The 18,354-nt window shown below is 39.9% G+C and overlaps 1 protein-coding gene across 1 annotated transcript in view; it reads left to right on the forward strand.

Annotated features, from left to right (window-relative positions):
* The window catches only part of LOC107674349 (plexin-B1-like), a 46,676-nt gene that overhangs the window by 4,333 nt on the left and 23,989 nt on the right, over positions 1-18,354 (forward strand). Inside the window, exons 2-6 of the mRNA XM_016468304.1 lie at positions 7,962-9,081; positions 12,953-13,132; positions 14,934-15,062; positions 15,382-15,482; positions 17,669-17,801. Coding sequence (XP_016323790.1) covers positions 7,978-9,081; positions 12,953-13,132; positions 14,934-15,062; positions 15,382-15,482; positions 17,669-17,801 — 1,647 coding nt within the window. The 5' untranslated portion in view covers positions 7,962-7,977. The remainder of the gene's footprint in view (positions 1-7,961; positions 9,082-12,952; positions 13,133-14,933; positions 15,063-15,381; positions 15,483-17,668; positions 17,802-18,354) is intronic.

Below are 18,354 nucleotides of genomic sequence, written 5' to 3' on the forward strand. Positions count from 1 at the left end.
TTAGTTTGTGGGGGGGGGGGGGTTTGCATGTGTGGAAAGCGTGTCTATCTGGAAGAATTGTGTGTACGAGTTAGCGTTGTGTCTGACACAGTGTTTTGTGTATTATGCACTCAGCAAAGAAATTAGACACACATGCATGCTATAATTACAAGCATGTCTGTTTCTGGAGGTAATGAGTGTTGAGTGAGCGTAGCAACCTAGTAAGTATGTGCTTTGTTTTAATATGCTGCTGTGCAGGAGAGGAAGTTTACAGAGATTGTGAATGCACACACACACACACACAGCACTTCCAGCAAGGGTCAAAGGTCAGCCTGCAATCGAAATGGCTCTCCCTGAATTGTTTGCACCTTTCGGGAGTGATAAACTATGCTACCTCCTATTTAAAACGTTTACATATTCCAAAAGCCGTTATTAGCGATATGCATTAACTGTAATAGCTATTTGTCTGGTTTTACAATAGTTTGCTGCTACACCAACCCCCATTTATTTCCTCCCTTTGTCAACTCCCAGTTCTTTGTGTGTGTGTGTGTGTGTGTGTGTGTGTAAGGAAGAGCTCGTCTCCAATATATATCCCAAGCTTTTTCCATTCCTCATCACAAAGGCAGTAGCTATTCCTCTTTCATAGTGAATAGGGAGTGTGTTCTCACTCGTTCCCATGACGCCCCGAAACAGTTATTACCATTTAAGTTAAAAAAAATGGAGATGAATGCTGATGCTGCAAAAGCTCGACCTAATTCAAGCTGTGAAATTGCTTGTTTTGACAGTATAAGAGACCTCCTGCATGCTCCATTTTAGCACACTTTTGTTCTGTGCCATTCTCACCCTGTCTGCTGCTGTTAGGTGGATCTGTGTAGGAATGGTTGCACGTTGGGTGGGATTCAATCTCTAGCTCTCTCGGTTAGATTTTCAATGAGGATACGGTGGTGGCGACACACCCTCTTGCTACTTAAATGCTCTAGGGCTGTGAACGCCTCACTGATTTATTCATGTAAGATTGACATACTGTATGTTGCATTTACATAATGTCTTTTCAATACCAGTATGATATCTTTCTTTTTAATCTCATAATTTTAATCAAGGTGTGCAAAAATAGTCATAATTTAGTTTTTCATAAGCATTTCCCACCCTCTTTGACTGTAGAGTTCATCAGACTGCTTTCGCTACTGTACCTTTAAGACTGATATATTTATATATAAATGACCTCTGTTATGATTTACAGGCGTTCCTGTAGGTCAAACAATGGAGCATGGTCCTAGCAATGACAACAGCAGGGATCCAATTCCCAGGCAATGCATCAACTAATAAAATGTATACCTTGAATGCAGCGTACCTCAGTTTGGAAGAAAGCATCAGCAGTGAATGTAAATTCAGAGATTTGCTAGACTTTGTTTACTGCCTTTGTTCACACAGTCATTCAAAACTGAATATGTATTGATATTTACGTAGCTTGACATCATAGCCATGATGAATTCTGCACAAGACAAACAGCATTTAGATGTAGTCAGAAATGAATGTAGAAAACTGCAAAGAACTGTCATTTAACCATAGAGCTAAAACAAGAGTTTTAAACTTGGCTGGTTGTGTGCAGTTTAAGAAGAAAATAAATGAGAAAAATAAATAAAAAATGAGAAAAAGCACCATCATATGACTTTTTATAACTACTCTGGTTTGCCTAACATCAAAATGTGTCATAGCCTATATTAAACTTATTTTTTAATAAAAGATCAAGGAAAACTTACATTTTCATGATATGATCACTTGAAAAAGTGCTCTAGAATCGTTTTTTGCTGACGGTGGAATATCTAAAACGTCAGCTTATTATCAGTGTTTTTTCCACACCGAATGCAAGTCAGCATCATTTAGCTTTTCCAGATCCTGTTGTGCAAGACCTTGATGAAACAGGTCATGACTAAGGCTAAGAAAAATCATCTGGCATTCTGTAGGCTCTCTGAGCTCGTTTCTTTTGATCATGTTCATTAAACGTGGATAGCATGAGTCCTTAAGCTAGGTAGAAAAGAGACACGTACAAAGCGATGTTCAGCTTTCAGCCTTCATAAACAAGGTGGCGCATGAACTCTCCAATTCAAAGCCTAATTGAAAAGAAGTGGCTAATCTCTGCAGCATGTCAAACTGTCCTTTTCTTACCCACCATCCCTTTGAAGGTGGAGACCAGGTAAAATGTTATGCATACTGATAGTCTCCAGCTTCTCTGGATTTTTCCCCCCTCCTTTCCTTTGCTCCTCTTCATCTCTCATATACTAGGCCCTCAAGACTTATTGGCTGCTGTGATATGAATTAAAGATGAATCTTTCTTTTCCCTCTATAACTTTCTTGCTCAGATACTCAGTGTCCTCTGATACTTTTTCTCCTTCAAAAATGGAATCGTGTTTGGCTTACTGACAGAAATTATTCAAGCCTCTATCTAGACTTGACTTGAAGGCAAGCATAACTATTACTATTGCTCATACTTGGGGTTAGTGATTTGAATGAACTCCTATCCCTAAATATTACACCTTGGCATGTAACTCATCCCGCACTACTTGTGACACGGATGTGAATGATGGCTCAAATTGTGTCTTGTTGAGAAGAGTTGTGCTGTGGAGTTCAGTTCTGAAAAGTGAGCAATTAATATGTGTAAGTTATAGAGCAGGGGCCGGCAACCTTTTGGGCATGAAGTGCCATTTTTAATTTTTCTGGGTTAACCACTGTGCCAAATAACCCCCCCCCCCCCTTTTTAAAATGCAATATGTAATCATTTTGAAATGTTCTGATAAAAATCTATATTTGATTAGCATACAAATAGTTTCTGAAGCATTTTTTTCATAAATTGTTTTTATCGCACTGCGTACACACAGAAACATTCAGGAGCACAGAAACATGTTGTCAACGCTGCCCCGCTACTTTTATTAATCGATACTGAATCGCTACATTATATTTCTCAGCAACTATGTTTTTGAAGTAACTAAACTCTAAGCTTCATTGTTTGTAGCAGTGTTAATTTTGTTGATGAATAATTTTCGTCATAATGTTCGTCAACTACATTTTTTTCACTGATGACAACGAGATGATAACGAGCTAAAACTCTTTTTGAATGACAAAAACTATGACGAAAATATATTGACATTTTCGTCAACTAATAAAAACGAGACGAAAATGTTAGGGAGGGACGATTTGGGAAGAGATTCATTCAATTTCAGAACGAATCTGCTGCGTGGTTAGGAGGTTAGATGCGTACATATGAACCAGTGGGACATACGCTAAAATACACTTGCTGCACGTTGCATAAAACGTTCAAAAATGTCAATATGTGGGAGTAAGAGAAGAGCAGACATATAGATAAATCTGACGACGCAAGAGAGAACTCATTTCGGTCCGGTTTTCAGAGCGCAGACACTGAAGCATAAACACACAAAAAGCTTGTCTCACAGCGTGCGAGTACTCTTTTGCGTCGCATGAACGGAGAATTACACACAAAATGATGTTGAATTGTCCGTTTTGACGAGTATCACAGTTCACACAGAATCACAGTTGATTGCGTCTTAAGTGAACGTAAACAGTAGGGAGAACATGTATCAGTACATTGCATCCATTGCAGCTGTGCATTTGGTTTTAAAGGGATAGCAGCCTAATTTAGTTGCTATTGTCCGAGTCATTGATGTTAATCCATGATAAAACCTTAATATCATCAAACCTATATAATGCTTAATAAATGCATTATACTGTAACTAAACCCATTAGATATTAGCCGACTAAATTTACTGTAGATGTAGTCAACTAAAACTAGACTAAAACTAAAAACAATTCAGGTGACTAAAATATGACTAAAACTAAATGGCATTTTAGTCAAAAGACTATGACTAAAACTAAATCAAAAATTGTTGTCAAAATTAACACTGGTTTGTAGAGAGAGACAGATGCAGGTAATTCACACACGCAACTTTAATCTCTCTCTCTCTCTCTCTCTCTCTCTCTCTCTCTCTCTCAAAATGGCCATATTTGAGAAAAAGTCAGGTAGCTTGCATCACTGGATATAGCTGTCGGTCATTTAACATTTCTATCGTAAAACAGTTGACTATTAAATGATTTGCAACTTCCATCTAACCTCGCTCTCTTTCAACATTACACTGATGTTTCATGCTGGAATTCGTGCTCTGCTACTTTGATTTGATTGGCCATCTCAATTATTTTGGCATTGACGAACGTTGTTAGGCCATTGATCTGAAGCAAAGCCACTGGAAGGCAAGCCTGCAACCTTTAGCCAAAAAAATGTAACCGCTAATGCTAATGCTTTGGCGTTACGCAGGGAAGGAGACCAGTGGCCGTTTTGTTTGAATGCATGTCAATGAAGGATTAGTCTCGCGTAGCCAGACCTTCAGACTAACGGCAGAAGGTCTGGGAACCTTGGCCACTTTGAATGGCAAGGACGGGCCAAGACGCCATATGACTGACAGATAAAGCATCCAATCACGTTTCGTTTTGCGCCGCGCCATGTTTAGGGGCGTGTAAATGTCCCCACAATAACAGATCATGTGTAAAACTCTTGGATGTATTTTAAAGATTCTATGCTGCAAACTTTAAATATTTCACATACTTTTGAAAATCCAGCGTTCAGTTGATCCTGATAAGCGCTCACTGTCACAGTTGTAAACACAACGGCTTTCTTCTAACATGAGGGGGTTTGGCGTCACGGCATATTTGTTTCCAGGCGGAGCGTTAAAGAACGCGACACGTCTCCCAGAAATCTTGTATAATTCAACCAATCCGATGACGACTTCGAAACTCCCAAAGTGTTTCCAATTTTGTGCGCTGTATGCATCAGACGTTCAGCCAACAGTCCGTGGGTGTGACGACTAGGGCTGGGATAATAAATCGATGCATCGCGAATCGAGAAATGATTCTGCATCGATTCTGAAATTTCCCGAAGGCACCGCGATTCTCTCTTGAATCGATTCTGAGCTTAGTTTTTAACAGCAGATGGCACTGCGTGCTGTAGAAATAGCCGTATTCTGCTTGCTTCCAGTTCCTTACACACGCACCACTTGAACCTAAAATAATCATTCATAAAGTTCGAAAAGGTTGAAGCGAATTACAAGGATGTTCACAGTGGGCTGTTTACATTAATCTAGCATCATAAAAGTCGATGTGCAAATACATTTAACCGCTTACATTACTCAGCCAAACGCACAAGCGCTCTTCTTCGTGAGCATTTGAGTGTGCGGTTAAAAACTAACCTAGAGCGCCATCTGCTGTTAAAAACTAAGCTCAGAATCGATTCGAGAGAGGCGGAACGTTAAAGAACGCGACACGTCTCCCAGAAATCTTGTATAATTCAACCAATCCAATGACGACTTCGAAACTCCCAAAGTGTTTCCAATTTTGTGCGCTGTATGCATCAGACGTTCAGCCAACAGTCCGTGGGTGTGACGTCTAGGGCTGGGATAATAAATCGATGCATCGCGAATCGAGAAATGATTCTGCATCGATTCTGAAATTTCCCGAAGGCACCGCGATTCTCTCTTGAATCGATTCTGAGCTTAGTTTTTAACAGCAGATGGCACTGCGTGCTGTAGAAATAGCCGTATTCTGCTTGCTTCCAGTTCCTTACACACGCACCACTTGAACCTAAAATAATCATTCATAAAGTTCAAAAAGGTTGAAGCGAATTACAAGGATGTTCACAGTGGGCTGTTTACATTAATCTAGCATCATAAAAGTCGATGTGCAAATACATTTAACCGCTTACATTACTCAGCCAAACGCACAAGCGCTCTTCTTCGTGAGCATTTGAGTGTGCGGTTAAAAACTAACCTAGAGCGCCATCTGCTGTTAAAAACTAAGCTCAGAATCGATTCGAGAGAGAATCACGATGCATTCCGAAAATCTCAGAATCGATCCACGAATCATGATGCATCGATTTATTGTCCCAGCCCTACTGACGTCTGAGGCTGAGACTAATGAAGGAGAGGCTTCACTATGCTGAATAAACAGCTTTTTTGAGGAAACAGCTTATCATTAAATGAATCAACAGCCTCGGCTAATCTTCAACATGTTTTACACTAAACAATAGTTTTGGATTGAACTATTTTTAGAGTTTATTTTAAGTCACTTAATTTTTGCGACATGTGGGGTTCAGCTTACTGCACTTCTTATTCGTTCCTTTGGTATCCGTAAACGGCAATTGAGTGTCGCACAACTCTGACTGAAATTCAATGACGTCAAGGCTATAATGTGATTGGTTATCAAACAATGTGATTGCTCGTGTGCCAGTGATTATCCCTTTGCGTGCCAATGTTGGCACGTGTGCCATAGGTTGCCGACCCCTGTTATAGAGGAAGTCATTGCAGAATTTATGTGCGCATATATCTTATAAAGACATTGGACCAATTTACATTTCCTGGTCAGGCTAGTCTTTTGTCTTGTTTTAGATGATTTTTGGGCACTTTTCAGCTAGTCAGGCTGGGAAACACACTTGCTGCTTAACTCCAGTTAAACCAGTTAAGACCAGCTTAGATCAGACCACAAAACCAATATATCCTAGTTTAAGATGATATCACCCCCCCCGAAAAGAATATAGGTTTGGGGGTGGACTTTTGATTTGAGCCACCTAGCAATCATATAACACTGAGCTAAAAAACTTTGAACACTTTAGCAGTTGCATAGTAACACCCTGGAAATCACCCAGTATATCCTAGCAAGTACATGGCGACATGTTAAAAACGCTTAAAACTCATCACTGACCATGTAGCAATTGTAACGCATCATGGCATTGAGTTCTGCATGTGATGCACCACGCATTTTCTGAAGACAGTGAAAATCTAGGTGTTATTGCATCAGATGATTCTTTATGTTCTCTCTGTTTTTTTTCAGAGGTTGATAAATGAATGTAACAGCTGACGTTTGTGACTTTTGAGTGGTTAAAGCGGTGTCTGTTTTCTCGGTTTCATCAGTAAAACCAGAAAGGCAACAGCTACAGGCATCATGCATAATTTAGCACCTAACTTCTTCACATCTCTATTACTTTTTATCAGCACTCTCATATTTTCACACACACTCACACACACACTCTCTCTCTTTCTGTTTCCCCACTTACCCTCTCCCTCTCTTTCCTTCTATCTCTCTATCTCAAATCTCGATAATTCTAAGGAACACTCCATGTGTTCTCATGTCATCTTGTGGCAGTCAGACTCGACCAGTAAACAGTGAGTCAGACACCCTGAGACGACACAAACACCAGCAAAGGATTTTAATGATAACAGGAGCCCGCATCTGGTGCACTTTGGTACGTTTTATCAGCTGCCGTTGCGTATGCTGCTCATACGCTGACATTCTGGCTTTTCTGAAGTAAACTCCAGTATTATTGCATGTTTCTTGGTCTCAGATGTGTGTCTTTTATTGCACTGGACCAAAGCCTGGCAGTCTCACTCAAGCATCCTTCACTGCCTGTGTGAAGGTGGCAGGACTTTGAAGAACAAAAGAAAGTGTTTGAAGCCTGTAGTCTTTGTGCTGCATGGTGATGTGCTGCAGTAGGTATTCTCTGTGGTGTTTTTCTGTTAACTTAACATTTGTCTTTTCTCTCTCTTTTCCCCCTCTCTTACTCCCTTTCTTTCTCTATATCTTTATCTTTCTCTCTCGATCACCCATCTGAATCACCTCCTCTCTCTGGTTTCCGCTAACACTATCTTGCTTTGCCTTCTGACTCTTTTCCTTCCTTTTCATGTGTTACTCAACTTTCCATGCTCTTCTCCCTCTTCCTTACTGTCTTTTCCCGTATCTTCGCTTCCTCCCCATAACTCTCTTCATGCACATTGCCTTCATGTTTCTAACCTTGCTGACTAACTTTTTTCTCTGTTGTTTACGTTCTCACCCTGTCCCTCCATTCTGAATTCTTTTTCTTCCTGTATGCTTCTTTTCAATTGCCCTCTCTCTCTCTCCCTATCTTCTTGATCTCTGTCTCTTTTCAGTAGGTGAGGGGGTGCCATGCCAGCTGCTGCTTCCCTGTTGCTGCTCCTCGCCATCTTGTGGTGGCCTCTGGTATTGCCTCTGGTCCCCAGTCATCTTCAAAGCCCCCCTACATTCATCACCCTTAATGGCTCCCGCCTCAATCACCTCCTGCTCGACACCCATTCGGGCCACGTCTACGTGGGGGCGGTAAATGTGCTCTATCACCTCTCTCCAGACTTGCAGGTGCTCTCCTGGGGCAAAACGGGGCCTAAACTGGACAGCCCGGACTGCCTACCACCCATTGACCCCACCGATTGCACCCAGGCAGAAACCACGGACAACACCAACAAGCTTTTGTTGCTGGAAGAGATCAAAGGAGGGGATCCGCTCAGCCTGATTGTGTGTGGGACAGTTCTGCAGGGCATCTGCGAGAAGCGAAGCTTGGAGAATGTCTCTCAGGTGCTGTACAAGACCGACAACCCCGTGGACACGCAGTATGTTGCAGCAAACAACCCTCGAGTGTCCACAGTTGGTGTGGTGGTTGAGCAGAAAGGTGTTCTGCTTATGCTTGTTGGGCGGGGCTACACCAGTAAAGGACCTGGTGGGATCCCGCCAATCACGATGCGACGCTTAACCCCAGTCGCCCGACACTCTGCTCCAGCATTCTCCCATGAAGAACTTGGAAAGCTGGTTGTCGGTAGCTACTCCGAATACAACAACCACTTTGTGAAAGCTTTTCACCACAACAACTACGTCTATTTTGTGTTCTCTCGGCGCGACGTGTGGGGCAAACGAGAGTATCGGACATATGTTTCAAGACTCTGTGCAGGCGACCCCAATTTCTACTCTTATGTGGAGGTGCCGCTTTGCTGCGGTGGAAGATACAATCTGGCACAGGTGGCTGTACTCGGCTATCACCGTGAACAACCCGCGCTGTTTGTGGCCATGGCCATGGGGCAGGCGTCGACTCCCACACCCACAGACAGGACAGCTCTTTGTGTGTACAAGGTGGAGGAGCTGGATAAAGCCCTGCATGGCGCCCAGCTACTGTGTTACACACAAGAGGGCAAAGACGCCAACAACAAGGAGAAGGCATATATAGAGTACGAAGTGTCCTCCAGTTGTCTGAAGCTCCCGCAGGTAAGTTGTTGGCCTGGGTTTGTAGTCATTCCTCAAAGAGGATTACAACCCACTGTAATTCATCATGTTGTTCTCAAAGGGCCTTTGATGTGTCATCTGATCCAACAAAATTGAAATTTTGCTCTTTTGCCAGATTCTTTTTCCAGGCTGTAGTTCCCTAAACCCCTTCCACCATTCACAATCAGTTTAGTTTAAGACCCCTCCAAATAACAGCATAATTCCAACATTAGCCAATGAGATAGTGGATTATGCTGTTTTTTTGGCAATAGCTTGCACTTAGGTATCCGCTTATATTGCCAATCTTAGGCAGTCCTACCCACCTACCTCAGCATGGCTTCAAAAGACTTTAGCAGCCAGAGGTAGTGGCTCCGTGAATGTAGTGGCTTTTTAATGAAGGTTAAATCCACAGCTAAAGTGCGATAAGTAGGAATATATTGCTAGTGGAAGCCACAAGATATCGGCCTATTAGCCAGGTCGTGTAAGACAGCATGGTTTGTGGTTTCTTGGTGACAGATCAGGGTCAGCTGGGGCTTTTTTGCGACAGGGGTGTAAGACTGGGCGAGTGGCAGCTGCCTCAGTGCTGACACAGATTAGCATCCAGCTGCCTGCGCCAGTGCTAATCCGCACGGCATAACAAATGCAGCGATAGCTCCCGGATTTCTGCATGTTACAGGGCTGATTCTAAATCTCTGCTCTGTGAGTATTTCCATCTTCAGTTTATGCAACCGAAAGTTTATTTGTGTGTAATGGCCATTTACCATAACAAAACAAGTAGTAGAAAAAAGGTTTTTGTTAGCTGTGAGCGAACTGTAATTTTGGGTATATAGTGGTTTGTGTAGTCTATGGTTTGTTGTTTTAAGTGTGACCAATGAATACTGGAGAATTTCTAAGAGCAAAATCTAAAGAGGTTTTGTTTGAGAGAGAAGGAGGGGAGGGAAGGAGGTACGGGGACTAATGGAGATTGGGTAATGTTCTATTCATGTGTCTCTTACTGTGTGGAAGGGGGTAGTGTGTATTAGTATGAGCTTGGGAATGAAAAGGAGTGGTGTCTGTGTGTGTGTAGCCTCTGGGAGGTGGTTAAATCCAGCTTAACGCCACAGCTGGTTTGACTTCTGCTGACCCACATCCTCTCTGGGCTCACCGCCCCAGTGACCACCACACACAAAAGCCCACTGAAACTCTGACCTCAAAGACACAATAATGTAACCACTTTTAATGTCTATGTTTCACTGTATCTAAAATATGACTTCAGTCTGTTAATGAACTTGTTATAAAAGTAAAAATAAAAGATATTAAGCAATTATCAAATCAGTTTTGGACCATCTCACCATGTACATAATAATTTAAACACTTACTGTATACTGTTCCAAAACTGTGTGACTTAGCATTTTTAAAGATTGTAATGATTGTTTTTTTTCCCCAAGCAATTGCAATGTATGGGGGACTGCACCCTGACTACAACCAAATTTTGGTCTGTTCCTCACACAGCATTATCATATGAATTTAGAAGACTTGGAATATAACCCAGGAATCATGTTGATTACTTTTATCATACTTTCATGGTCCTTTTGAAGCTTGAATGCTCCAGTCTCAGTTCATTTAATTGCATGGAAAAAAGCTAAATTTCTCCTTATGTGCACAATATCCAGGAAGGGGGATTAAGAAAGTAAATGGGGATCAGTTCTTATTTTATTCTGACTTTACGGTGATGATGAACAGTTATGGCCATCTCAATAATTCATAGGAAGTACTGCAAAATGGATGGCTATTATCTAGTTTCCAAAGCAGTAGGTGTGTTTGGTGTTTGTGTATTTGACCTCCTTTGACTTCAATTGTGTGCCACTGTTCCGCTGTCCTGTGTGGCCACTCCCCTTGGTCTGTTAGCTGAGGTATTGTGCATGTCCATCCACTGACAGCTGCAATTCCAGAATAGCATTAGGTCAGGACACACAAACCCACGGCTGGCTCCAGTGAGAGTGCATCTAAAAATCACTCCCAGCCATGGATAGATGATGGGTTGGGTTTGACAGACACCATAATAAAAGCAGCTGAGCTTTTTTAGTATTGATTTTTATGCACACAGCAAGGACAGGATGTTTCTGACACTATCCAAATGTTCATAGTTGACTTTGGAAACTTTGTACTTATCCAGTTTTTAGAGCTCCAACTTAATATTCTACTTGCATTTTGTATATTAATTGTTCATAATGTGTCATCTCTCAGGGTTTTTGTCTCAGTATTGTAAGCATGTGGGCACACAGCTGTCTGTCTGTGTGATTAGCTCGAACCTCATTATTTCCAAAAACATTTAACATTCATTAAATTCTAAACTGTTTATATATCGTTTGACTGAATTCCAAGTACAGCCAAATTGCATATATTAGAAACTTGCATGCCATTGCATGTAAACTACCAGTCAAAAGTTTGGACACACCTACTTGTTATTTATTATTAAGGTTCCATATCTTAGCATAGTAGCAAAGTCATTAAATCTATGAAAAAAATCAGCTCTTGTATTTGAGCATCTTGCTGTCTAAGTTCTAGTTCTGCAGACTTCGGAAATTCTTTCAGCCAACTTAATGAGGTGCATCCTTGGATGCTTTTTAAAATTATTGAAGGACTAATGTGTGCTGGGTGGTTACTGGCAGCTTTTCCTTCACTATACAGTCAAACTTATCTAATGTCGCCTCTGGCTTGCTTAGTTGGGGACACTTCATTTCCAGCCCACCATGGTCCCCCAGCGTCAGCGTGGAAGATGCTTGGGACAGTTGACAGAATTGTCAGTGGCCCGATCAGGCCAGTGATAAATCCATCACGAAAGTTTATCATTTGAATGTGTTTTTAAGCCTAAACATTTAAGCAAATTTAAAGCATTCAAGCGCAAGAAGATGCGAAAGAACTCAATTCAGCCTCTGCGTGCTGTTTTCTGTTTTTTAATTTATACAGTGACTAATATGCAGTATAAATGTAATATTTTACATTTGATTATTTAATTTCTGTACCTGAACACCTACAAACCTAAAAAGCTTAAAGCGGTGAAAAAATAAACGTAACAACTGCCATAGATTTATGATATTAAAACCATATCAATAGATGTGAGATTAATTTAAAGCATTAAACAACCCCCCACCCAACCCTGGAATATCACTTGGCCCACCCTTCATCTTATATCTGGAGCCGGGCCTGTCTAATAAATGTACAATTTTATATATATCAGCCATATATATTTTATATATATATGATATATATATCATATTTATATTATATCAGCCTTCAAAACTATTTAATTAATTCAAACTTAATCATTTAAATGGAATAGTTTTGAAGATTCAAGTATCCAGACTTTTGAATGGTAGTGTAATTTAATGTACTGTATGAACTTAAACTCTCTCCCAATAATTTCCTCCCTACTGTTACTGTCAGTAAGGGTAGGCAGAAATTGAGTCCTCTGCAGTAAATAAAGTTGTCAGCAGTGGCGTATTATCAGTTTATGGGTTGGGAATCGAGAATGGGTTCTTATTCGGAGCCGGTATGTATAAATATTCTGGAACTGAGTGGTTTTCATGACATTCGGCTCCGTTTACAGTCTGCATTCTTCCACTAATGCAGACAGAGCACCGTACTAAAACCATACTGACAGTGTTTTCATGCACCATTGCTGCACCACTATTGATTCTAAAGTGCCAAAATGTCACGTTTTAGCCAAGTTGAGGTTGCAGCCTGAGTTTAATATGATGAGAGAGAGGGAAACTGTTGAATTCCCAACTGTTCCCATCACTAATTATTTTCCATCTGCTATAATCATGAACTGTGTATGATAAATGTATTTGATGATAGATATATGTAAGGTCATGTTTTTGGGGTTGTGCAGGACTCTCTGAATGAGTACCCATGCGGAGGTGAACACACACCCAGCCCCATCGCCAGTGCCATTGCTCTTGAGGCCACGCCCGCTTTCACCTGGACTCCTCCCATCACTGCTGTCACCACGGCAACTGAAGTTGGCCATACCATAGTACTGCTAGGAGACAAAAATGGAAGGCTGCACAAGGTATGACTTACTGTTACCTATTATTGGCCTTGCTGTTTTTTTTATCTTGCATCATGCTTTAATGGCACTAAACCTGCAATTTTTGTGTTAGCAACACAAATCCTTAACCATTAAAGACCCACCATCCATCACTGAAGCATAATGGGAAAAATCAGCATGAATAACTGAATTTTAAAGGCTGTTTACCATCATTAAAGACTTCTTTAAAAAAGCAAACACATGGAGTAATCATAATCTGTCATTAAGCACTAACTCTCCAGTAATGAGCAAACCACCATACAGCAGGGTAATGTTATGTTATTAAAAGTTGGTTCAGTCAGAGTTCAGATAGTGTGTTACATTATTTGTCAGGACAAAGTTTTGGGGAGGTATTATAGTAAGTTCTTGCTTTTTATTTTCTTTTTTTTTGTAAATTGCATTGCAGTTTGGACACTTTTGTATCCTTTATTTGAGGCTTACAGTTCAAGGCCACTGGAAATGAGACTGTATTTTAAGATCACCTTTCAAAGCAAAAAAAACACAAGATGTCACAGTTAGCTTGAACTGTTACGTTTGGATTTAAGCTGCTATTTAAGGTAAATGGACAAGAGTGAGCATGCAAGTCTTAAGCTCTGTGATCTTAGAGGTGGAACAGTTTAGAATTAATTTATGAGTCATGGAAGGTGAAAAGAAATACATGATGAGCAACTCTTATACTTGGCATGCTAGGGTTTGGTTTCAGTTATAGTTCACAAAAAACCCACCTTTCCAATGTCTGTATTAATTTATTCCTTCTGTGGAAAAGAACAAAATTTTGAAGAACCTTCACACAGATGTTTTCTGTATAACAACAGACCTGTCAATCACCATAAAAGTGGTCCATATGACCAAAATATTAACCATAACATTTTTTTTTACAGAAGATCTTCCCTTTCAGCAAAGCTCTGAAATGGCATTAAAGTTCAGGTTCAGAAATAGTCATTGATGCCAAGTTTTACTGTCCAACTTCTAGTAAATAACTTGGAATAAACCGCAAAAGGATGACTTAATGGTTGCATTGTTATTTTTTGGATGAACTATTCCTTTAAGATCCTTCAGACAGAAGATCCTAGTGCAACATTCATTGAGACTTAGGAAACCCATTCAGTTTGCAACATTACAGTATATTTTTGGCATTTTTAGGGGCGAATATAATTTGATCTGCCAATTTTGCCTACTTTCAATCTGGGATTGTGGGGTATTTACGTCTCGTGGTTGGCCCAGTCTGGCCTGGAGGTGGTATGATTGTGTGTGTGCATATAGGAGGGAGTGTGTGTGTGTTTGTGCGTTTCTCATCAGCATGAGAGGACATGTTCTGAATGCTTATTGCAAGCGCTCTGGGTCAGCTGATGGGGTGGCGGCAACCGCACTTGGAGTTTTTCATCCTTCAATTCCCTCTGGTGCTGTATGAAATATTAATGGCGAAACTCTGAAACAGCAGCTTGTTTACCGCCCAAATTTCTCCTCAGGCAGAACTTATCACAGACAGCCCACGGTATCACTTCCCCTGCCTGTAAGATGCTGAAAAACACACCGGCCTGCTGAGATTGCAACTCACCTGAGCTTTGTGGCCAACGTGTGTGTCTTTTGTATATGCATATGTATGCAAAAGCATTGATTAGCGATGCTTGCTTTTGTTCATGCTTTTGAATAAACCACTAATTGTAAGTATTCAACTTGAGCGCATAATGTGCCCTGCAGCATTTGTGCTACAGAGTGATACCTTAAATCATGTGGTTTGTTTGGGAAAGTTGTGCATCATGTGCCTTTATTTTTATTGCAGGTGTTCTTACATGCAAATGGTACCGGTACCAAATATGACACAGTGGAGGTGGATGCAGAGAGTCCCATTAATGCTGACCTGCTGTTGGACTCCACCAAACAGAACGTCTACGTATTAACTGAAAGAAAGGTACGAGAGTCAAACAACTTCCTTTCAACTGCCAGCAACTGAAACATGGCATCTGATGCATGCGCGCTCTCAAAGGAGAGATTACACGTTTACTTTGACAAACATCATTTGAATGACAGATTTTTTCTCGAGATAAAAGTCGGGTTTTGTTTTTTTGCATTGTCGAGTAATTGCCGGTGGATTTGTCTTGGCAGCCAATCAGAATCGGAGATTGTTTTCACACTGTTCGCTCATGCAAAAGTTGCATCCTCTTGCATTTTATCAGTTTCCAATTCGAGAACAGTGCTTAGGGCCTCTGATTTGTGTGTGTGTGTTTCAGGTTACAAAGCTCCATGTCGCTCAGTGTGAGAAGCATTTAGACTGCCACTCCTGTCTGTCTAATAGAGATCCCTACTGCGGCTGGTGTTCGCTGGAGGGCAGGTACTTGAGCTCACCTGACTGCTGTTACACACCAACACCTGCTCTTTCAACACTCCCTTCCCATCAGGCCGCACCTCTCGTTTTACATAAACATCTAATCATATAGAGATAATTTACATAGATCATTTTAGAATTTCTTCAACGACTTCCAAAGAACAGCAGTTGCGTTAAACTATTTTGGGTTATTTTTAGGGATGTAACGATTCACTCAACTCACGATTCGATTCGATTCATGATTTTGATTTCATGATTCGATTTTCTCACGATTTTATTTTTACAAAATGAGATTGAAGACATACAGTAAATGAAAAGGTGTCGTTTTATTAGGCTATTATAAATGTTTCACACATTTCTTTGTCAAATTGAAATATAACAAAACTAAATTTAAATTTTAAAACAAACCCCAAAATCAAACTAGTAAGTTACACAAATAAAAGAAATCTCTTAATATGAACAAACTAAGGCTTTGTCTGTGCTCTTTCCATTTAAAATTAGAGGCAACCACTGGATTTTAATCATGATCCAAACAAAGATGCAGCATACATGCAGCATGAGTAGTTTTTAATCTAAATTAGACTGTATAATTTAGAAATTTGAAGCAAAAACAGAATGGTTTGACTTTAGTTTTGTGAAACTATACTACATAACATGTATCTGAAGGAAACAGCAGACGAGCTGAATGAGACGCAGATGCACTTTCTGCCAGCAGGTGGCGCTTATGAACAGCAATGATACGGTGTTTCCTGGGTTACCGCTGTAAACAAAGCAGAGCTGCGCTTATGAACACTACTTTAATATGCATTGTTCAGAGGCAAGATGAAAAGAAAACACCATGTAAACTTTTCTAAAACAGTGGAAACTAATCCTGTATTTTCTAATAGGGCAACATGCTTTTTGTAGGGCATTGTTCTAGGGATCTGATTTAATGATTTAATACTACACAACTGTTCAAATATTTGGGGTCAGTAAGACATTAATACTTTTATTCAACAAGGGTGCATTAAATTGATCAAAAGTGACAGTAATGTTATGTAATGTTACAAAAGATTTCTATTTCAAATTAATTATTTTGGACATTCTACTTCTTCAAAGAATCCTGAAAAAATGCATCAGTTTCCACAAAATTATATAGCAGCACAACTGTTTTCAACATTTATAATAATAAGAAATGTTTCTTGAGCAGTAAATCTGCATATTAGAATGATGTCTGAAGGATCATGTGATACTGAAGCCTGGAAAAATGATGCTGAAAATTCAGCTTTGCATCACAGGAATAAATGACATTTTAAAATATATTACAATAGAAAACAGTTGTTTTATATTGTAATGTATTTCACAATATTACTGTTTTTATTGTGTCTTTAATTGAATGAATGCAGCCTTGATGACAATAAGAGACTTCTTTCAAAAGCATTAAAAATATCTCACCGACCACAAACCTTTGATCGATGGTTTATATTTCTTTTTAAAGAGTTAGTTTACCCCAAAATTAAATTGTCATCTATTTATCCCCATGCAGTTTTGACACTATATTATTTTCTTTCTTTCTTTTCAGTCACCAGGCTTCTGTTTTCCATACAGTAAAAGTGGATTGTAACTTATACTGCAATAAGCACCAAAGTGCATAAAACAAGGCAAGTGCAAAACAGCACCATAAAAGTAGTCTGTGCAACTCATGCATTATATTCCAAGTCTTTTGATACTATATGAAAACTTTTTATGAGGAACAGACCATTACTAACCACAAGCAATTCACAAATAATTGTCCTCTCTGCTATAGCTCTTAAATTTCATGAATTCTATCATCCTAGCAATATCGGCTTAAAAGCTGTCATATGGCTTTAGAAGACTTGGAATATAGGACATGAGTCATATGGACTTACTTTGATATTTTATTAAGTGCTTTTATGTTTTGTTTTGGAGATTTTTTTAGCATAAATAGCCATCCACTCTTGTTACATGAGAAACAGAATCTCAGACATTGTGACAAAATAATAGGGTCAGAACAACATGAACAACATCATTTTTGTGTTTTCTTTTAACGCTGCCTGCCCAGACGTTGACCTATGATGCTTTTATAAAATATCTCAAAATCTCTGAGAGGCCTCTGCAGTTTATTTCATTTTGCTTTCATATCCTCTGTAACTTTCAACAGAGCCTTATCTCATTGTTTGTTTGTGTATCAGATGCACAAGAAAGATGGACTGTGCACGGCACGCTCAGCTTCACCACTGGATCTGGAGCTACGGCCGTGAGCGCCAGTGTGTGTCCATAGAGAGTCTACACCCCTCCATCCAGAGCAGAGAAGAGCAGACACAGGTACAAACCCTGATCCCAGATCACTGCCCACACTCTGCTGTCACATTATAGTCTGTGAGGTCTTCACTGCAGCCTATTTTAGCCAAGACACTTAGACAGGAAGTGACTTAATGACAGACATGTAACACAGTGCCTAACCAGGCATGATGTAATAAAGCAGAAAGCAATCAAAGCTATCTCTTCCATTTTTATCAAAGTTTTTATTCTTAAAATCGCTGCAATAAGCAACATTTCGTCAGTTTCTGGGTTTTATAGTGAAATCTAATTGAACCATTCCTGCCTCTCGCTCTCTCTCGCTCTCTCTATATATATATCTATATATATACAGTATAATAAAGAGGTTTTGGACTCTCTCGCTCTCTCGCTCTCTCTCTATATATATATACAGTGGGTACGGAAAGTATTCAGACTAATACAGGGAAAAATTTAATATTGTGAAATATTATTATGATGTATTATTAAATATTATTATGATGATTTTCTATTTTAATATACATTAAAATGTAATTTATTCCTGTGATGTCAAAGCTGAATTTTCAGCATCATTACTCCA

The sequence above is a fragment of the Sinocyclocheilus anshuiensis genome, unplaced genomic scaffold (genome assembly GCF_001515605.1).
Source record: "Sinocyclocheilus anshuiensis isolate Anshui unplaced genomic scaffold, SAMN03320099.WGS_v1.1 scaffold188, whole genome shotgun sequence".
NCBI lineage: Eukaryota > Metazoa > Chordata > Actinopteri > Cypriniformes > Cyprinidae > Sinocyclocheilus > Sinocyclocheilus anshuiensis.